Raw genomic sequence first — 20,037 nt, 5'->3', positions numbered from 1 at the left:
AATGCGCGGCTGATGTTATTGCCTGTGCCGCTGGTAACAAAACAGATCGGCTCGGAATCGGAAAGAAGTGAGGAAAATCGGCCGATTACGATCCCTGGCCGATCGATCGGTGCATCTCTAATTTTAATATATTGAATTTTATTTTAGTTTAGTTTTATTTAAGTTTTAGTAATTTTGTTATGTGCTTTTGTCAATTTTCTATTATTATTTTTAAAACTTGCTACATTAGTTTGACAACATTTCTTATTTGTTTCTATGTGTTTCATCTAATATTTTATTGAAGTTATTTTATTTAAAGGGGTCCTATTATGCTCTTTTACAAAGTCGTGATTTTGTTTTCTGCAGCAGCACTTCTTCTTCATCGTCTCGTCTGATGCACTCACTCAACCAAGCGTTCTAACCACAACTTCGCCCCTCCCCACCCTCCAACCATTAGAATTTCTGTAGGCAGGAATTATTTTTAATGATATTCTAATGAGCCGCTTTGTGATATCCAACGCTGTAGTCCAAACGAGTCATTCGTTGTAGTTCTTGAAAAGGGATTTTTAAAAAACTAAATATCTCCCTTTGGAGTGGACTTTGAGATTTGTAACTTTCTAGATCTTTTTTATGCCCAAACATACACACTACACTGACTAAAATTAAAAAAGTGATAAAGCATAATAGGACCCCTTTAATAGCTTTTGTTTTGATTAACAATAACAACATTGTCTGGATAAAAATGCAAATTCACTTTTCCTTTTTGACACCTGGCTGTGACAGAGAAGAATGGACGTTAAACAGTATTTGTATTACAATTTTTGTGTTCGTTATGTTGTTTATCTAACAACACTAAATGCATGAGTATGGAGACATGAGAGCTGTTTTCTGGATTCTTCTTATCGAAACAATCTGTTTGTGAGCGTCACCAAGTCAATTTATGTAATAGCAATGGTCCTGGGCATGTGACTAAAAGCGCAAACCTTATTCGCAGATATTAATAAAAAATCTAGTCACAAAAAAAATTGTCATAAGAAATTTGGTAGTATTGGCGGCATTTGAATGATTATATTGGTCTGAACAGTAGGTTGTATCAGTTAAAATGTATTCGCATTAGGGGTGTGACGAGACACTTATCCCACGAGACGAGACAAGACACGAGACTGGGTTCACGAGAATGAGACGAGACAAAAATTTTTAGACTTTTTTAAAGAAATCCTCAATGATGAAATATATAGGGAAAAATAATCTTTTATTCAACTGAAAAACACGAAATGCAAAAAAGTAGGTGCATTTTGAAATCAACTTGTACTTTATGAAATTAAACATCTATTTTAATAAATTTTATACCGTAATAAACAACATGTAAACACTGCAAAATGTTTTGCCACAAACTCAACTGACAGGCAAGTAATTCCACAAAAATTATAAGTAGTATAAATAAAAATAAATAATAAACAACATAAATATCCCTTTAAAGTGGAAGTGAAGTAGTCAGTCAAGTTTACATTATTTAGTAAACTGATTTCCACTTTAATAAAAAATATATATATAATAAACACAATTAATGTATCCATTTAAAAGAATAAAGCAGTGGTTCCCAAACTGGGGGGCGCGGCAAGGCTGAGGGATAGTTAGGGCCCTATGAAATCAGTTTTTTTTTTTCCTAAATTCCATTTTATTTTTTTCCAAAATCCGTTTTTTCCATTTTAATTTTTCTGGATTCCGTTTTTTATTTTTTCGTTTTAATTTTTCTCGACTCCTTTTTAATAGTTAAATTCAATTTTATTAATTAAAAAGCATGTCTAATTAATTAAAATCATGAAACGTATACATTTTCACACCAATTTATTAAAAGTTTAACAAAAATGACATGTTTAGGGCCCTATGAAATGTTTTATTTTTTCTCACCATATTATATTTTTTGTTGTTAAGTTGTTTTATGCATTATTTGAATGCATAAAACAACTTAATTTATTCATTTTTTTCTTAAAGTAGCCTTATGAATTTTTTTTCCCTCAGAAATTCTGTGTTGTGTATTTACATTTTTCTTGTTATCAAATGAAGGCATAAAACAATAATTTAATTTATCATTCATCTTTTAATTATTGAAAATTATGCAAACAAGATTTTTTTGGCAAACAAAGGGGATTTACAATTAAAATTAAAACATAGAAGAAATGTTTTGTGTTATTATTCCTTAAAAATAATGTTTCATTCTTGTTCTGTAATGTTCCTTTACAGTTCTGTGTATGAGATATGACCTCGTGCCACGAGATCGCGTCACACCCCTAATTCGCATTGATTTTTTTTTTTTTTTTTTATGCAAATGGGTATTTAGCTGGGTATTACTATTGTTATTGCTTATGCTTGTCATTATCCTTTCACCCAAAGTTTTGCGACTCTTTGTGATCTGTTGTACCTAATAACTCGAAACATGTAGCTTATTGACTTATGGTGCTATCTAAGCCATTAAGCCTAGGAACCAGAATATCATACAGACTTGATGGTGACTTGGGAGCCTGTGCAGAGACCCCTGGGAGCCATATCTAAGCACTAGAATATCTTCTCAAGGTGGACTCTTGTGACTTAGGGCAGTTTAAAGAGATTGCTGGGGGCCGTAGAGATGGTTTTGTATGGGCAAACACTGCCTGCCTACATTTTCTTATTTTCTTCCAAAAAAAATAAAAAATCTTGTTACTTGATCTTATACCAAGTTATGTAAGGCTGAATTTTTTCGTTCTTCACCACTGCCTTGACATTATTCTTTCATTCATACTGCCTAGCGCCCCCTTTTTTTCTCCGATTCCCACTGGGGTCTTTCTATCGCTCTCAAAGGTCAGCCATTTATAAGAGGAAATAGACCATGTCCAAGCCAGAGGGAACACGCCATGCAGACATCCATATACAATATTTGCTTTTGATGGAGTACTTTATGGTTTACTTTATATTGTTTGTGTGTGTTTAAATGGAGGTGGTTGCTGTTTTGATTTCTCTGGCCTGAGGTCAGTAATGGCTTGAACGTCTCAGTGGGTGTAGTCTCAGCCTCAGTCATCACGCCCATGGACCACGGTTAGCAAAATGGGAAACTCTTCAGGAATTTTGAAGTCTTCATCTGATTGGTTGAATTCTACAGGGTTTCTGAGAGACATGTGAGTCGCGACTCCGAACCCTCTCATAGAAGAACAAAGCCGTTGTGTTTACAACTGTGACAATGATCTAATGATATTATTGAATGATTAATTTATTAGTTGTACGCCGGTCTGTTATTGTAAGAACATTGACTTTACATTTTCACATCCCTAAACATGATGCTGAGCAAAACAAAGTGTGATTGGCTGCTTTACATGTCTATCAGATGGCTTCTTGGATGGTTCTTGGCCAGTGAAAGTTGTGATGAAGGTCTGGCTGTGCGAGACTATAGTAGGTGTGACTGCACCCATATATATATAGACACCTGACCACTCTCTCCTTAAAGTGTTTGTACATACAAGGCCTAACACAGGAAACTCATGGAGTATCATTATTGTGTTAGATTTGTGTCAAGTGCCCTGCAGGATATAGACTCATGACAGAATCAGTTTGGGCCAAGAGAGAGCGGTTTACCATTTGCGCAGCTCAGCAGGTTTACTGGAAACATTTTATGCTCCAGTTTGTCATACAGAAGCCTGTCATAATATACATACAAACAAATCTACTTCCTGTTTGATTTTGCTAGTCTGTGTGTGTGTCTGTGTGTGTGTGTGTGTGTGTGTGTGTGTGTGTGTGTGTGTGTGTGTGTGTGTGTGTGTGTGTGGTGTTTTTGGCTGCGATAAGAGCCCTGGGTGGTGACAGTTCCCTTTTTTTCTTTGCCTCTAAATATCTATTTTTCATATTTCATCTCTTTTCACTGTTTTTTTTTTTTTTGAAACAAGAGATGTAACAAGCTCACCTGGGGCTGTTTGTGTATGTGTGTGTGTGTGTGTTTGTGTGCAAATTTGAGAGTCGAATAGGTGGGCGTTTTAAAAGCAGGAACATGAAACAGAGGAAGCCCATAAAAAAGAAAAATCACAAATATAATCTTTTTAATACGAGATTTTTCCAAAACTTTTTCTTAGACAGAAATGTGACTAAATGGAAAGCAAATGGAGACCTTTTCTTATGTTTCCTGCTCCTTAGATTTTTCAACATTTCAAAAGTTTTTTTTTTTTAAATGCTGTTCTTTTTATTTATCTATTATTATCTACTACTTAATCTAATTTATCTGTTCATCAAAGAAACCCTGACAAAATATTTCCACAAAAATATTATGCAGAACAGCTGTTTTCAGCATTGATAATAAGAAGAAATGTTTCTTGAGCACAAAATCAGCATATTAAAATGATTTCTGAAGGAACATAACACTGAATACTGGATTAATGACTGCTGAAAATTCAGCTTTGCAATCACAGGAAAAAATTATATTTTAAAATATATTAAAATACATTTCAGAAACATTAAAAAAAATATCTAAAATTTTGAATGGTAGTGTATCTCGTCTGGAGCTCTCAGCAGGGTCACAAACTATGCTCAGATATTTCAAGACATTAATGTTCTTTTATTGTATTCTTTTAAATTTATTTGGGCATCATAAACAATAAAATGGTGGGATGGAGCCACCTGCTACTCAAGCAATTACACACCCATTCAACTCTAGGTGCCGCTTTAATAAGTTAATTTACATTTTCACAAATAACTTTGTGAATAAGTTCGGTATCAAAAACACCCACAGGATTTGTTCTTTCATATTTGACTATTTTAATCATATTCACACATGTTTCATCATTGATGTTTTCTGCTCTCGGCTCTATTCATTTTAAAGAATTTTAGATGAAATATCTGAGTTGACATTTAAATGAAACATTAACTGAAAACTGCTGAGCTATAGGAGAGCAGTAAAATGTTCCTCTGGGAAGGTAGATTCTGGGAATGGTGTGCATTCACCGTTGTGTTCAAATGGACACACACACACACACACGCACACACACACAAATGTTTGACACTCTTCCAAATGACGAATGCTTTTCCTTCTCTATATTTAGACTTTTACATACGCTGTCCTGACTGCATTATAACTGGCACAGATAAGCCCAGGTTCCTCCGAGACATACCGCACCACTTATTACTGCCAAGGACGTACGTGCACACAGTACTGTGTGTGTGTGTCAGTGTGAAAGAAACATCCAGGCCACACTAGTACACATTACAGATTCATGGTTTCCTCCATTCTCACCAGCATGTCTGTATTCATGTCTGTGCATATGTACATGTATAAGGTCCTGCTTTGAATCTGACTGTGTGTTTCCCTTTTTGCTTCTATCATCCTTTATGTAAGTCCTTTCTGTCTGTCCTCTAATCAGCCTGTCTTCATCTCACATTCTCTCAACATCCTGTCTCTTCTTCAGCGCTCCTTATTTTCCATCTTCTTCACTGTCACTAGGACATTATCTGTTCATTCATTCACTCACTCTCCAGAGCTCTCTCTCAGCCTCTCTTTCCTCTATCTGTGTTCCCTCAGGAGTCTCATTTCCAACAGAGTAACTGCCAATAGCTGATCAGTTTCTTCCACCCCCTCACTTTATAGAGTCCCTCGATTCAACCTTCATCCTTTCTTTCTTCATCTATCTCTTTCTTTCTCTCAGGCTGTGTGGAGGCTGTGCATCAGTATTTACTGCACTGTTTTTCAGGAGAACTTGTGAATTGTATGTGATGAAAAAGAAACTAAGTGGCACAACGTATATAATATACTGACATTAAACAAGTTAAAACAATGTTCAATTCATTTCTACTTGCTAAATGCACAGATTGAAAAAAAATTGAACAAATCACTTTATTAGTGCTATTCTTTGTAATGAATCGGTCAAAGTTGGTGAATCAGTCTGGATCAAGCAGAGGAGTCATTGTTCTGATTCTTTGACTGAACTGACCGAGAAAGAGACTGAGCTGCACAAAATATATAATAGAACAAGTTTACACAATGTTTAATTGTGACCCTGGACCACAAAACCAGTCTTAAATGTCAATTTTTCAAAATTGAGATTTATACATCATATGAAAGCTGAATAAATAAGCTTTTCATTGATATATGGTTTGTTAGGATAGGACAATATTTGGCTGAGATACAACTATTTGAAAAAATGGATTTTTGGCTATTGCTACAAATATACCCCAGTGACTTAAGACTGGTTTTGTGGTCCAGGGTCACAATTGGTTTGACCTTGCTAACTGCACAGATAAAATAACAGCACAAAGCATAAGCAAATCTCTTAATTAGTGCATTTTTTGTAATGAATCAGTCGTTGAATCACTTAAAATCAAGCAAAGGAGCCATCTTTCTGAATCATGGTTTGAGTTGACTGAAAAAGAGACTGCCCTCAGTGCGCTGGGACACAAAATGTAGAATATATCGACATTAAACAAGTCAACATTGAGTACGTTTACATGGACAACAATAATCCGATTTTAACATGATTAAGACAATACTCTGATTAAGAACATGTCTACATGTGAGTACATTTACATGGACAACAATACTCCGATTTTAATACGATTAAGAACTCTGATTAAGAATCTACCATGTAAACAGAGATTTTTGATTACCTTAATCCGGCTAAAGTCATATTCGAAATAAACAGATATCGAATTAAGACATGTGGAGTATTCCTCTTTTACTCGCATTACTGAAGTGCAGTATAGACATGTAAACACCTTAATCAAATTATTTCCGTCATGCAGGACTTTTCGCCGCATTTTGCGACAGGATACACACACGGCAGTGTTCAACCATTTGACGGCAAATAAAAGAGCTTCAACACCGCCATCGTCTGTATGCACGTACAAATAATTAACTGCACTTGAAGCTTTCATCAAATTAAAAATGAAACACCCAAAACTGTACATGGCATCATCACGAAGACGAACTATATGTTTATACGTGGAATTACGGAGGGGACATCGGATAGCGTCACGTGGGACGTAATGACGTGTGCCATTAATCGAACTATGTACTATAACATGTAAAACGGGAACATGAAAGGAATATTCTAAAAGCAACTCATGTAAACACCATAACCATAATATTAGCTTATGTAGAATAAGGTTAGAATAAGATTACTGATGTCCATGTAAACGTAGTCAATGTTCTATTGATTTATCCTCGCACAGATATAAGAAATTATTAACGGCACAAAATGTGCACAAATCACATAATTAGTTTGATTCTTTGTAATGAATCAAAGTGAATCAGTCTGAATTAAGCACAGGAGTCATCATTCTAAATCATGGACTTAAATCATAATGAAAGAGATTGAACAGCACAAAATATATACAGTGGTGGCCAGAACACCTGACAGATCTGAAGATATTGACCTTTTTTTGCCTCCAAAACATGATTTAATTTCATAATGTTCATGAAACATGCAGATGGTTGCTATGAGCACAACAAATATCAGATGAAGTGAGTCATACTGTTTTTATGCACTTGTAACTTAAATATTTGGTATGTCCACCTTTTGCAGCAATTACAGCAGCACATCTCTCTGGCATAGTGCCAATATATTTCCTGAGAACCTCAACACTAATGTGATCCCATACCTTCCGCAACTCAAGCCAAAGGCTTTCCTTTGAATGTACAGTTCAAAGTTCTGGCAATAGTTTGTTTTATGGGTATTATAATGGCCAATTCAACAAAAACAACTGAAACATCTTAAATATGCGAAGGGTTCTAACTTCTAACAATTTTGGCCACCACTGTAATATATTGACACTAAACAAGTCAAGAACAAGTTCTTTTCATTTGTTCTCGCTAATTCACAAATAAAATAAATGAACAGTATAAAACAACAAAACATTTGATTAGTGTGATTCTTTGTAATGAAGTTTGTAAATCAGTCTGAATTGAGCACAGGAGTCCTGACTGTTCTGAATCATGGACTAAATCGATTGAATTTGAGGTTAGTGTTTAGAACATGATCCAGACTATCTAAGAGGCATGGAACAAACGTAGCTTTAAGCCAAACAAGATGAAGGAGTGGATAGAGGAGGCAGTTCTTTCCACTGATGAGTCCCTGGCAGTTGGTGGAGATGTTTTGATGCGGCGCCGCTGGACTCCCTTGAGGCCAGTTCAACAAAATGACGCACATAGATGAAAGTCAACATCTCACAACACATCTGGAGTGTGTGTGTGTTTGTGTTTACTCAAGCTCACCTTGTAAATGTTCTTGATTCCCTGTGTGGTTCCTCATAAGGACTGTGAGATTCAAAAGCACTGCCTGGTAATTGTGCTGGGAATTAGAGAGTCTTTAGCATATTTGCAAGTAGGCTTGTGTGCATGTGTAAGTTTTTTGTTGGTGAATCACTTTACCATTAAATACGCTTGTTTGCGAGTTGATTTAACATGTGTCTTGGGTATAGTGGTCCCAAATATTTTGTTACCTAATAACGTTCATACATCTCTTAAGTGTGGCTTAAGTGACCGTGGTACTTTTTGGGGGGCAGTGCATGTTAGAGATGTTGTATTTCATATTTGAAATATCATTCATATTTCTTTATCAAAAGTTAAACAAAGCCAGATTTCTCTTCACCCCAACCAGAGTCATGGAAAGAACTATATACAAGGAATTGACTTGCCTGCTGGAACACAGAACATTCTCCCACAGACAGAGTCTAGTTTTAGATCTGGACACGGCTGGATTAATGAAAGCATGAAATGACGTCATATATGTTCCTGACATGAAGCTACTGTAGTAAGGCGCAACGTTTCTCACTGACTCAGCAAAGATGAAATGCTGTGATATGCTGCTTGGTTTACACAGTTATGAAAACACTTGTTTTTTGCATAGTAATTACTTTTTTTCCTTAACCTGTAAATGGCTACCCTTTATCAGTAGTTTCTATAAAAAAAAACTATGATATTTGTATGCCAAAAAGTAATAACTTAAGTAAACACAATTTATATTTGTCTTACCTCACTAATAGATTATTTACAACAGTCATTTTTGCAATGCCATTGTTAGTGTTATTGTTGTATACCATCTTTGTGTGACCTCTATACTTTGGTGTCTTGGACTGGTCTGACAACTTAAGAATATAAAGAGTGTGGATGAGCTAAAATTGTATTTATATAACAAATATACAGTCAAACCAAAAAAAATGTACAGACACCTTCAACATTTCTCACATTTTATTTGCTATAGTTTAGAAAATGGTAATAAAATATGATGAGAAGAACTCAGAGTTAAACTGAGTCAGAACAAACTCATCTTGATAATGTCAGATAACTTTGATAGAAAGGTATGTAATGAATTTGGTTAAATAACCATCAGCTGTCAGCTATTAAATGTAAGTACACAATGATATAATACCAATTTATTGGTGTAAAATGTTCGCATTAATAATTAAAGAAAAACACTTTAGCAAAACATGATCAGGTCCAAGTGTCTGAATCATTTTTGTCCCAAATTTTTATCAATTTTATGGGTAGTCCACTGTATGAAGAATTTTGGGGTATAATATGTCACAGTTTACTTTATTTTGCTATCCTCACTTACATAAATTAACTATAGTGTCCTGCACCCACTAGTAAAAAGATATCTAAAATTTAGTGCTGTCAAACGATTAATCGCGATTAATCGCATACAAAATAAAAGTTTTTGTTTACATAACATATGTGTGTGTACTGTGTTTATTTGTTATGTAAATATAAATACACACACATACAGTATATATTTTGGGAAAAAAATTACATGCATATACATTTATATATTTATATTATTATATCTTTTATTATATATAAATATATTTAATATATAAACAAAATATTTTTCTTAAATATATACATGCATGTGTTTGTATTTATACGTACATACATAATAAATATACACAGTACACACTCATATATTATGTAAATAAAAACTTTTATTTTGGATGAGATTAATGGCGATTAATCGTTTGACAGCACTACTAAAATTATATCTGGTGTCTCAATCATTTTTGGTTTGACACTGTACAGTGGAGTCCAAAAGTCTGAAACCATACTAAAAATCTGGGATTCAAAACCAGATTTAAACCTGTAAATAAACAGAAATTTTTAGGATTTTCAAAAATGTAAACAAAGAAACAATACAGAAAGAAACAAAATGCATAAGAAATAGTATGCAGAATTTCTAAATCACTAATCAAATAAGCAAATATGAAATCCTTTGTACAGATAATAATACTACTAATAATAATGATAACAACAACATCAACAGTATTGTTTTATTATTATTATTATTATTATTATAAAATAATGAGCATTAAATAAAAACAAACAAACAGATAAAAAAAAATCCTCAGATGTCTGGTCTCAGATGTTTGGACCCTACAGTATCAATAAACAGAAATCTTCATGTTTGCCACAAGGAAAAATACTCAATAATTAAACCTCAGTTTCTGTCCTAATATCAAGGTAGTGCTTAATATGCATTGGGGGTTTTATTTCATGTCAGAATGTCACAATCATTAACCACATCCTTTAGCTGCAGGCAACTCACAAATCAACTCCCGAAGACACAGATCAGTGGGTTCCTTAAGGCTCTGCACAACCCAGCGGAGCTCATATCTACAGATAAATTTTGCTTCCATTATTTAGGATGCATCCAGTTGAGAATTTTAATGAAAATGAATGAAATTGTTCATTTTTTGGTTTCATAAAATAATCATGCCTCGCAAGAACTGAAAGAAAATTGGATTGTAATGATGTACCACAATCACACACCTTTGGCAAGATTTGTTGATCTCCAAACACTGTGTGTGTGTGTGTTGCAGCTGGCTCAGGATGAGGGAAGTCCAGTGCGGGGTTTTGCTGTGGTGGAGTACGAGACGGCGGAGCAGGCTGAAGCCATGCTGCTGGAGATGGACAGACAGCTGATCCAGGGTCAGGAGATACGTCTGTCTCTCTGTCCCCCAGGAACCTCTGGACGCAGCACTCTCGCTGCCCTCATCGCTGCTCAGGGAGTGGTGAGTGACGTGCACGCTCACAAGGGACCAGTGACATTCTCTTTATCGCCACATAGCAAGCAACAAGAGTGTTTCTCACATATTCATCCAGAAGCATTAACGCACACACGTGCATGTGTGAAACAGCAGTGGTGACAGTTTAATTACAGTATTCATACAAACCCTGCTGTTTCAGACATCTCCAGATCTCCGCTGCATTTCCGAGGCCTGAAATAAATCGCAGGGCTATTTTCATCATGCTGGACAGATCCACATAAACCAGCAGCCTGTCCTGAAGACACTGTCAGTGGTGTTCAGCATTAGCTGATATTCTCCAAAACACAGGTTTTGCTTCAGGACTCAGATTGTCTTAGTTTGAGTATTTGGTTTCTAAACGTATCTTTAATTATTTGGTTTCATGCTCTTGGCGTACAATAATTCACTATGTAATACACATTGTGGTCGACACAAACCATGTTTGTTCTTGCTGCAGGTGAATCTGTTTTTATGCAGTCTGGTTCACATTTTCGTGTAATCCTTCAGGAAGATAAAGTTAAGCGTATTATTTAGCTTGCTGTCCATGTTGGAAAGCTTATGATTAAGACTCGACTTAAGCTCTAAATTCCCTCATTGGACTTCTTAGTAAAGGTTTGAAATATATTCATATCTTGTGTTACATTATATTTAATATATGCTTTACCATTCAAATGTTTGGGTTCAGTAAGTTTTTTCAATGTGTTTGAAAGAAGTCTTTTATGCATATCAATGCAGCATTTATTTGATAAGATAAAAGTAAAATTGTGAAATATTGTGAAATATTATTACAATTTAAATGCTGTTTTCTATTTGAATATATAATAAAATGTAATTTATTCCTTTGATGGCAAAATCCATTCTTCAGTCTTCAGCCTCACATGATCCTTCAGAAATCATTCTAATATATTATCAGTGTTGAAAACGTTTTTTTTTTGTGGAAACCATGAGACTTTTTCAGGATGACTAGAAAGTTCAAAAGAATAGCATTTATTTGAAATATCATTTAATATCAAAAGTCTTTACTATCACCTTATGCATCCCTGCTAAATAAAATTATTAATTTTATTATTAAAATGTTATTATTAAAGCTATATACAACATAAAATATGGTAATACTCATTTTGGTTGGTTGCATTTTATTATTTGCATTTAGCATAATTTTTTATGCCGTTTATGTGACAAGCTTATTCACAGAACTCACACCACTCAATATACAGCCTAGCCTTCACACACACACACACACACAGTCATGTTCTTTCATATCTCAAATAGTGGTTCTCATTGATTGAAACATTTTTCTTTTCTTTAATTGTATTCATTTCTTTTCAAGTTCGAGACTTAATTCTGTAGACAGATGCAGTATATTGTTGCCAGAGCAGGATGTTACATCTGAACATTAATTGATTTCATTGTTCAACATTTAGCTTTTTGCTTATGGAGGACAATAAAATATCTGACTGCCAGTTCTTAAAGGTCTTTTAAAGGTGGAATATGTTTATAGACCCTATGAAACTGTTTCATGGAAATGGACATTTTCATTCTTGTGTTGGCATTTGTCCTATTGAAACAGGAAAATGGAGCAGGACATATCAAAGAGCTTATCTCTTTTTTTAGATTGCCATCAATTCAAATGTACATGCTTATTGGCAATTTTGTCCATTTTTAGGAGAACAGGAGCATATATATTAAGACCTCAAAGCTGACAGACCTGAACTGAAAGCCACAAAAGTGCAATTTTGATATCATGGGGTCTTTAATGCAGTGCTGTATGTCTCCACTGCTCTTGCTCTCTCTCTCTCTCTCTCTCTCTCTTACTTCCCCTTTTTCCAACAAAATGTATCAAGCCAAATAGAACAAATGCAAGCTGACATTTCTCAGGAAGTCCACCCCTCCGAGCCACTCTGTCTGTATCTGAGACACGCCTACCCACTCATCCACAGACTGTGAGGGCACAAGCTTTCCCCTCAGTCTGACGGGCCGTTGCGCTTGTGTATGAGTGTAGTCATGTAATTTTAGCACTGCTTGGGGACTAGCAGGTGTCTGCACTTATCTTCTTCACTGGTTAGAACTCATATCAGCTCATACGCATAACGGCCAGATATGTGCCTACTGGTTCATTTAATCAGTCATTTTCAATGCTGTGCCTCAGATCTGTTCATTGTCACATGAACGTGAATACAAATAGAGTTTGTTTAGGGTTCTAATCATAGTTAGGGAACCTTAAAAAAAATCACCCCAATAAAATTGGAAACTTAAGTTCAGTTGCTGCCTTATGATGTGTAAGTAAAATCAAAGTGGTGCCAAGGTTACAATTTGTAACCTTGTAATGTAAATGAAATAATGTAATGAATTTATTTAAAAAAGAAAATGAAATGAAAACTGACAAGGAAAAAAAATCTAATAGTAATGAAAGTCAAATTGATTTAAACAAAGATGTTATGTTATTAAGACAATTTTTTTTTAACATATGTAGATTCAATAAATGTTATTTTAGTTGTTTGTTCTTGTTTATTACTTTTTACATTAAAGTTACATTAAAGTCAGCTTTTTTCATGTTTAAACATTGTTAAATTGCTTTTAAAATAACAAAAACTATCATTTAAAATAATTTATTATTCATTTATATATTATGATTATGAATATATTATTTATATCATTTATAATTCATTTATTATATTATATATTTACTATATAAATATTAGTTATAAATTATAATTAATTCATAAAATATCATTTTAAAACTATAACTACAATAAAATGTTAAAATAGATTGTTTATTTATTTATTTATTTATTTTATTTTATTTTACATTTTTCATGTCCCATTTTTTTTAGAAAGTGTAGTATACCTGTACTTTTATTTTTAGTACTTGCTAATATTAATGCCTGTATTTTTATTGCATTTGTACTTTTTTAAATATTGGGTAGAGAAACAAAAAAAAATCATCTTACTTACCGAATTTGTTTAGTAAATAGATATTTGCTAGTCATTTTCATTCTTAATTAAAATGTATTACACGCTTCTGTTACTTTCACTGTTCATTTTATCATTGTGTCCTATTTTTCATTTAAATGCAGAACATTTAGAGCTTTTCTAGTGCTGCGGTACAGTAGTCACTTGACATTTTCCTGTAATGATGCTGCAAACCACTTATTATACAGAACATTTCACGTAACATTTAATGTTTTTACTTATATTCATGATTTAGTGTTAATCCAAATGACACATATCTGTATCAGTGCATCCCTAATTATTTTATATTACTTCATATTATATACCTCTAAAATATACTATGCTTTGAATTAGCAAAGAATTAGTGCTTTATCTCTTGTTTGAGATATATATACAGTCAGTTATTTGACAAAACTCCCCTGCTTCATTTAGATTGCAATAAACCACCAGATGTTTCAGTTTTTGTAGATTCAATCAATTGTCTCATGCTATAGAGTTTCTCAGCTGTAGTTTATGGCTCTTTGGAAGCACACATCAGGAGCAGAGCTCTCTGCTAATCCATCTCTGAAGCTCTGGGCAGGGGGCATGATGGGACACGGCCCTGCTTTTGTCATTCTCATGAATAGACAGGCTCTCCAGTCCCTCTCCCCAAATACTCCACCCATCTGCTGCTTAACTCAGGGTCATCACCACTACCTCCACATTCTCCCGATTCTTAAATTATTACGTCTATGTCCCCTCATTCCTGAATATGTGGTTACACCCTTGGCTTCACCCATTCCAGTATGAAAGCAGCACAATGTGTGTATGTGCACAAGTGGAGATGTCTGTGTGGGTGGGGGAGTAGTAGTCAGCAGATGGAGTTGGAGTGTGGCTGGGATGGATCCACACCTCTAGCAGTCATCAGAGATCTAATCAGGGGTTCCGCATGTCTGCAAGCATCTCCCCCATGCCAACAGATACACACACTCACACATGCTCACTCACCGCTGGGACATAAACATCCCAGATAAACATTTGACAAGACATCAAGGAAGCTCAGCAAAAAAAAGCTTAACCCTATAAAGCCTACTGTATCATATCCGATATGCAAATTTCTAAGGCCTCTAAATTATAATTTTTGCTTACAAAACTCTTGTACACAATCTATTAGAAGCATTTTGGCATGTGATAGATCCTTTATCCTTTTTTTAGCAAATAAAAGGCCTTTTAGTATAATTCCTAAATTATTGTTTTGAATTGCATTATATATTGCCCACCCACCCACACACACACAAACTCACACACAATAAAAACTACAGAGCTTGGATATTAAAACAAAACATTTAAATATCACCTTACTGAGACTATTATTGGCAGATCTTACTGATTTACATTATAAGCTAACAGAATTTAATCTTTTTTAAAAACATTTTGGCCATATGAATATTAGCAACTGCACCAATTTGCATATTTATGTTTAGTGCACTAAAATTTTCTGAATATTTTTATGTCAGGCTTTACAGCGTTAATCTGTTTTGTCTTGTTTTTACAAGTTAAATTGATTTTATAGTTAAATTGTAAACATCCTAAACAATTATTTAGTAAACATCATTTACTTGATGTGCAATATATAGATATGGAAGATAGTAGTATTTTAGGGAAAAAAAAGTTTAATCACTTTTTAACCCCGATTAAATTTCTAAATGTTTTCATAAATCTAACTAACTTACTGTATGTGAGGTTTAAGCTTTGTGTAGAAAAGGTATTTGCCAATGGGGTAAGTCTTACTTTCTTCTATGGAGCATGACAAAAGAAACAGTGAATAGGGACTGAAGCTTTCAAGCTTCAAAGATAAGAAAGAAAGCTACAGAAATGTATCATGAAAAATATATTATACTACATTCCAAGAGATCTGGGATAGATGTAAAGATTTACCAAAGATATGAATAAAAACTTGAGTCTGTTAACATGAAATTACTTTGAATTGATATATAATACAAAAAAGTTGTATGAAATGCTTTTTTATGATAGTTTTTTTTTTTTTTTAGCTTGATCACACCAGTTGCCATTCACTTTCATTATATTGAAAAGCTTGCCTGGATTAAAAAAAAAAAGATATTTCTTAATGTATGCAGTTTTGATTCCCAAGTAAATTATTTAAATTTATATTTTATTTATGTTTAGAAATAAAATACTGATTTAAAAAAAATTATGTGTTCATTATAATATTTGTTTGGATATGGGTTTATTTTTGTATAATAAATGAATTAATTCATATTTTTATCTTTGTCGTGTGTGTGCTCCTTTAGATGTTGAGCAATAAGAAAGGTTTACTGCCTGAACCCAATCTGGCCCAGTTCCTCAACAGTATGACCAATCCTGCTGCTCTCCAGGTCCTTATGAGACCCTACCCTACCGCCAAACGAGGAGGTAACGCTCTCTCTCTGTGCCTGTCTTAAATATCTCTTTTTACTCATTAGGCAAATAATTTATTGAATATTCATGAGTAACACGTTTAAGTACTTTTCCAGACAGAACCAAAAATGTGTCCCGCGAGGATTGTAGATTCTGAGATGAAATGTCTTTCATACTTCTGCATATGTGTGTGTGTGTGTGTGTGTGTACGTTCACTGTGTAACGGTGATCACCAGCACTGTAGATTCTGAGCAGATTTTTCTCTTGATGAAAGCCTAATCATATATTAAAATGAACTTTTCATTGGGTGGGAGAATAAATGAGCTGAGGAAGAAGTGGAGGCCGGCGCTTAAAGAGAACACACAATTACAACACTAAATATAGCTCATGATTAAATGTTAAACTTCTCTACCTATTCCGGAGCAACTTGCCGTTAGTGATGAAGCAGGAATTTTGGAATAATGAAAATCATGGACCACCAATATCGACCACATCATTTCTGTTGTCCATCTTTCTTATTTTCCTTTTCACAATATTTACTTTTATGTTTGCCTCTCATTTTCTTTAACTAATGGTTTCCCTTCAGGAAAGTTTGGTCGACCTCACAATCTCCCCTTCCTGCGTCCACCATTAACTGCAGCGCTGCTACAGTTAGGAAAAGCGCAGCAGGTACTCATTTTCTCTTTCTGTCATTCGCAAGCCTGACTTAAAGGGATAGTTCAACCAAAAATGAAAATTCTGTAATCATTTACTCACCCTCAAGTTGTATACATTTCTGTGGGATGTTGAACACAGAAGAAGTTGACCAAACAGTTGACGGTAACCATTGATTTCCATAGTATGGAACTGTCAAACATCAACTGTTTGTTTGCCAACATTCTTCAAAATATCTTCTTTTGTGTTCAGCAGACGAAAGAAACTCATATAGGTTTGGAACAAGTACAGAGTGAGTAAATGATGGCAGAATTTTCATTTTCGGGTGAATGGGTGATCTATCCCTTTAAGGGAGCTTAATTTCTAAAAGTTCACAAAGCCAAATGTGCTCATAGTTAAAGAAACACCCTTGAGAAATAAAGTAGATGCTGCATTAATGGATAAAAAAGGTTATAGTACAGCAAAGATGAACACTTTAGAAGGAAATATGTTTTAGAATAGGCTGCTGCCTCACAGATTAATAGAAAAGAATAATGAAGCATGTTTAACAATCTCTCTTTCTCTCATGCAGAGTGCCATCCTAGGAAATGGTCTTGTTCTTCAGAATCTTCTTCACATGCAGATGGCCCAACAACAGCTCTTACAGATCAAAGACAAGCAGATCACTAATGTGAGGGTCTGTGTGTGTGTGTTCACACGTCTCAAACGTACCAATAACGAAGAAATACATTACCACATTTCACTTACCTGCATGATATTCAACAACAGCCTGAAATTGTGTTCATAATTCTTTTTTGCGAAGACATTATTGGTCTGCATTAAATTCTATTGTAAAAAATGAGAAAACTGCAGCTTTTGTTCAGAAAAGCATCATTTATTTTATATAGCAGTATTAGAACCATACATCTAACTGGCATTTTTAATGCAAATTTTTCGGTTCTGGTTAAAGAAGAATAATGCCATCCACAGGAAAATTTAAGTGAAAAAACAAAGGAATTCATGCAATAATAATGCGGACATAAATCTTCTTTTATGCATGTGTATGTTTTTTTGTTGCTATAATCTCATCTGTGTGTACTTCATCTTTCACTTGCCACCCTATTATAGCCTGTCTGCTCTCTTTTCTCCTTCATCACTCTTTCATTTCCCTTCAGGTCCCAGGAATTTTGGGCGACCCTTCCCGTCTGCTCCTGCAAAAAGTTCTGGGTCTTCGAACTCCGGCACCGGTTCCTCTGGGGAAGGGGTTGCTGGGAGATTCTCCCACAGGTGAGAGCTTCTGGTTGAGCGGTCAAGCTCGCAAACCTCAGGCCTGGTCCAGAGGTCGCATTCGCTACCACAGGGAAAAACATTTGCAATGCAAATCCTCAAACTGTTTGAAAGCCCCATTATAAGCAGTTCGAGGCAGCTGCTTCAATCAGTATTTCTTCCTTTGTGCTTTTATACAGACGTGTGTCTGTTTGTGTGTGCAAAGTCTGGTATTGGCATTCATCAAAGCATTGAAGACCTTTGAAGAGTATGCCTTTGTGCAGGGTCATTTCTATTTGAATATCAGTGCCATGCAGGTGTTACAGTGAGGTAGAAATTGAAATACTAAACTATGGTTTTCCAGAGTATGCACTATATGCATTGAGAATGGAAGCTTTTTTACTGCAGTAGTTTAACAATGTTCTCTGGTTCGTAGAGTTGGGCCAAGACTCTTCTCCGGTCACGTCCCAGGGTGGAAACTCTGGGGCTGGAATGGTGTCATATGTACCTGGACGTTCACACGCAAGTTCCATTGCAGAGCAGAATGGAGTCACTGCGACATGCCTGGCTCCAGAGAAACAGCCTGCACCTCCAGGAACCACAGGAGGCTCTGTAAGCTCCCAAACACAACTGCAAAACTTCCTCCCTGGAATTAACGCACCAAGTCTGGGACCTTTGCTGGGGAGTACAACGCACAAAGCTCCAGCCAACCACCACAGTTCAAGCGTGCAGAATAATTCTTCCATTACAGTAAGCCTGGTTTTCTTTTTTTGTTTTTCTGATTTCTTACCTCGAGGCAAAAATGAGGAAATCTGAGACATTTCAGAGCTTAAGTTTTAAAGGAATAATTCACTCAGACTTGATTTTGCCATCATTTACTCACATTTGTCGTTCTAAACCCTTTGACTTTCTCTCTTCTAAAGAACACAAAAGAAAAAACCTTGATAAATGTTTATGCTGCTCTTTTCCATACAGTGACAACATAAACTGATCAGGGGCTGTCAAGCTCAGGCCGACTCTTAAAGGGATAGTTCACCCAAAAATGAAAATTCTGTCATTAATTACTCACCTTCATGACGTTCCATTCCCGTAAGACCTTCGTTCGTCTTCGGAACACAAATTAAGATATTTTTGATGAAATCCGAGAGCTTTCTGACCCTGCATAGACAGCAACGCAACTGAAACATTTTATGGCCCAGAAAGGTAGTAAGGACATTGTTAAAATAGTCCATGTGACATCAGTGGTTCAACCGTAATTTTATGAAGCTGCGAGAATACTTTTTGGCCTTGAATGTGGTAGTTGCGTTGCTGTTTATGGGAGGGTCAGAGAGCTCTCTGATTTCATTCAAAATATCTTAATTTGTGTTCCGAAGATGAACGAAGATCTTACGGGTTTGGAACGATGAGTATTTATCATTCATATTTATTTGTTTTAGTTAAATATGTTCATTACCATTTGGAGGTTTGAGGTCAGTATTTTTTAAATACTTTTATTCAGCAAGAGGCATTAAATTAATTTATAATTAATTTAATTTATATTTCAAAATAAATGTTGTCCGTTTAAACTTCCTATTCACCAAAGAATCCTTAAATCTCCTTTAATGTATCATGATTTCCACCAAATATTAAGCAGCAAAACTGTTGTTAACATTGATAATAATAAGAAATATTAACTGAACACTAAATCAGCACATTAGAATGATCTTTTAAGGATCATGTGACACCGTTAAACAGTCTTAATTCAAAAACAGTATTAAATTGTAATAATATTTCACAATA

At 34.9% G+C, this 20,037-nt stretch overlaps 1 protein-coding gene across 1 annotated transcript in view; it reads left to right on the top strand.

Annotated features, from left to right (window-relative positions):
* LOC107659056 (ribonucleoprotein PTB-binding 2-like) overlaps positions 1-20,037 on the top strand; it is a 92,791-nt gene that overhangs the window by 55,425 nt on the left and 17,329 nt on the right. The window contains exons 4-9 of the mRNA XM_016447870.1: positions 10,804-10,995; positions 16,254-16,374; positions 16,946-17,028; positions 17,585-17,683; positions 18,168-18,279; positions 18,695-19,008. Of these exons, the coding sequence (XP_016303356.1) occupies positions 10,804-10,995; positions 16,254-16,374; positions 16,946-17,028; positions 17,585-17,683; positions 18,168-18,279; positions 18,695-19,008 (921 nt within the window). The remainder of the gene's footprint in view (positions 1-10,803; positions 10,996-16,253; positions 16,375-16,945; positions 17,029-17,584; positions 17,684-18,167; positions 18,280-18,694; positions 19,009-20,037) is intronic.

Source organism: Sinocyclocheilus anshuiensis, unplaced genomic scaffold (genome assembly GCF_001515605.1).
Source record: "Sinocyclocheilus anshuiensis isolate Anshui unplaced genomic scaffold, SAMN03320099.WGS_v1.1 scaffold311, whole genome shotgun sequence".
Taxonomy (NCBI): Eukaryota; Metazoa; Chordata; class Actinopteri; order Cypriniformes; family Cyprinidae; genus Sinocyclocheilus; species Sinocyclocheilus anshuiensis.
This window is presented reverse-complemented; position numbering and strand designations above follow the sequence as displayed.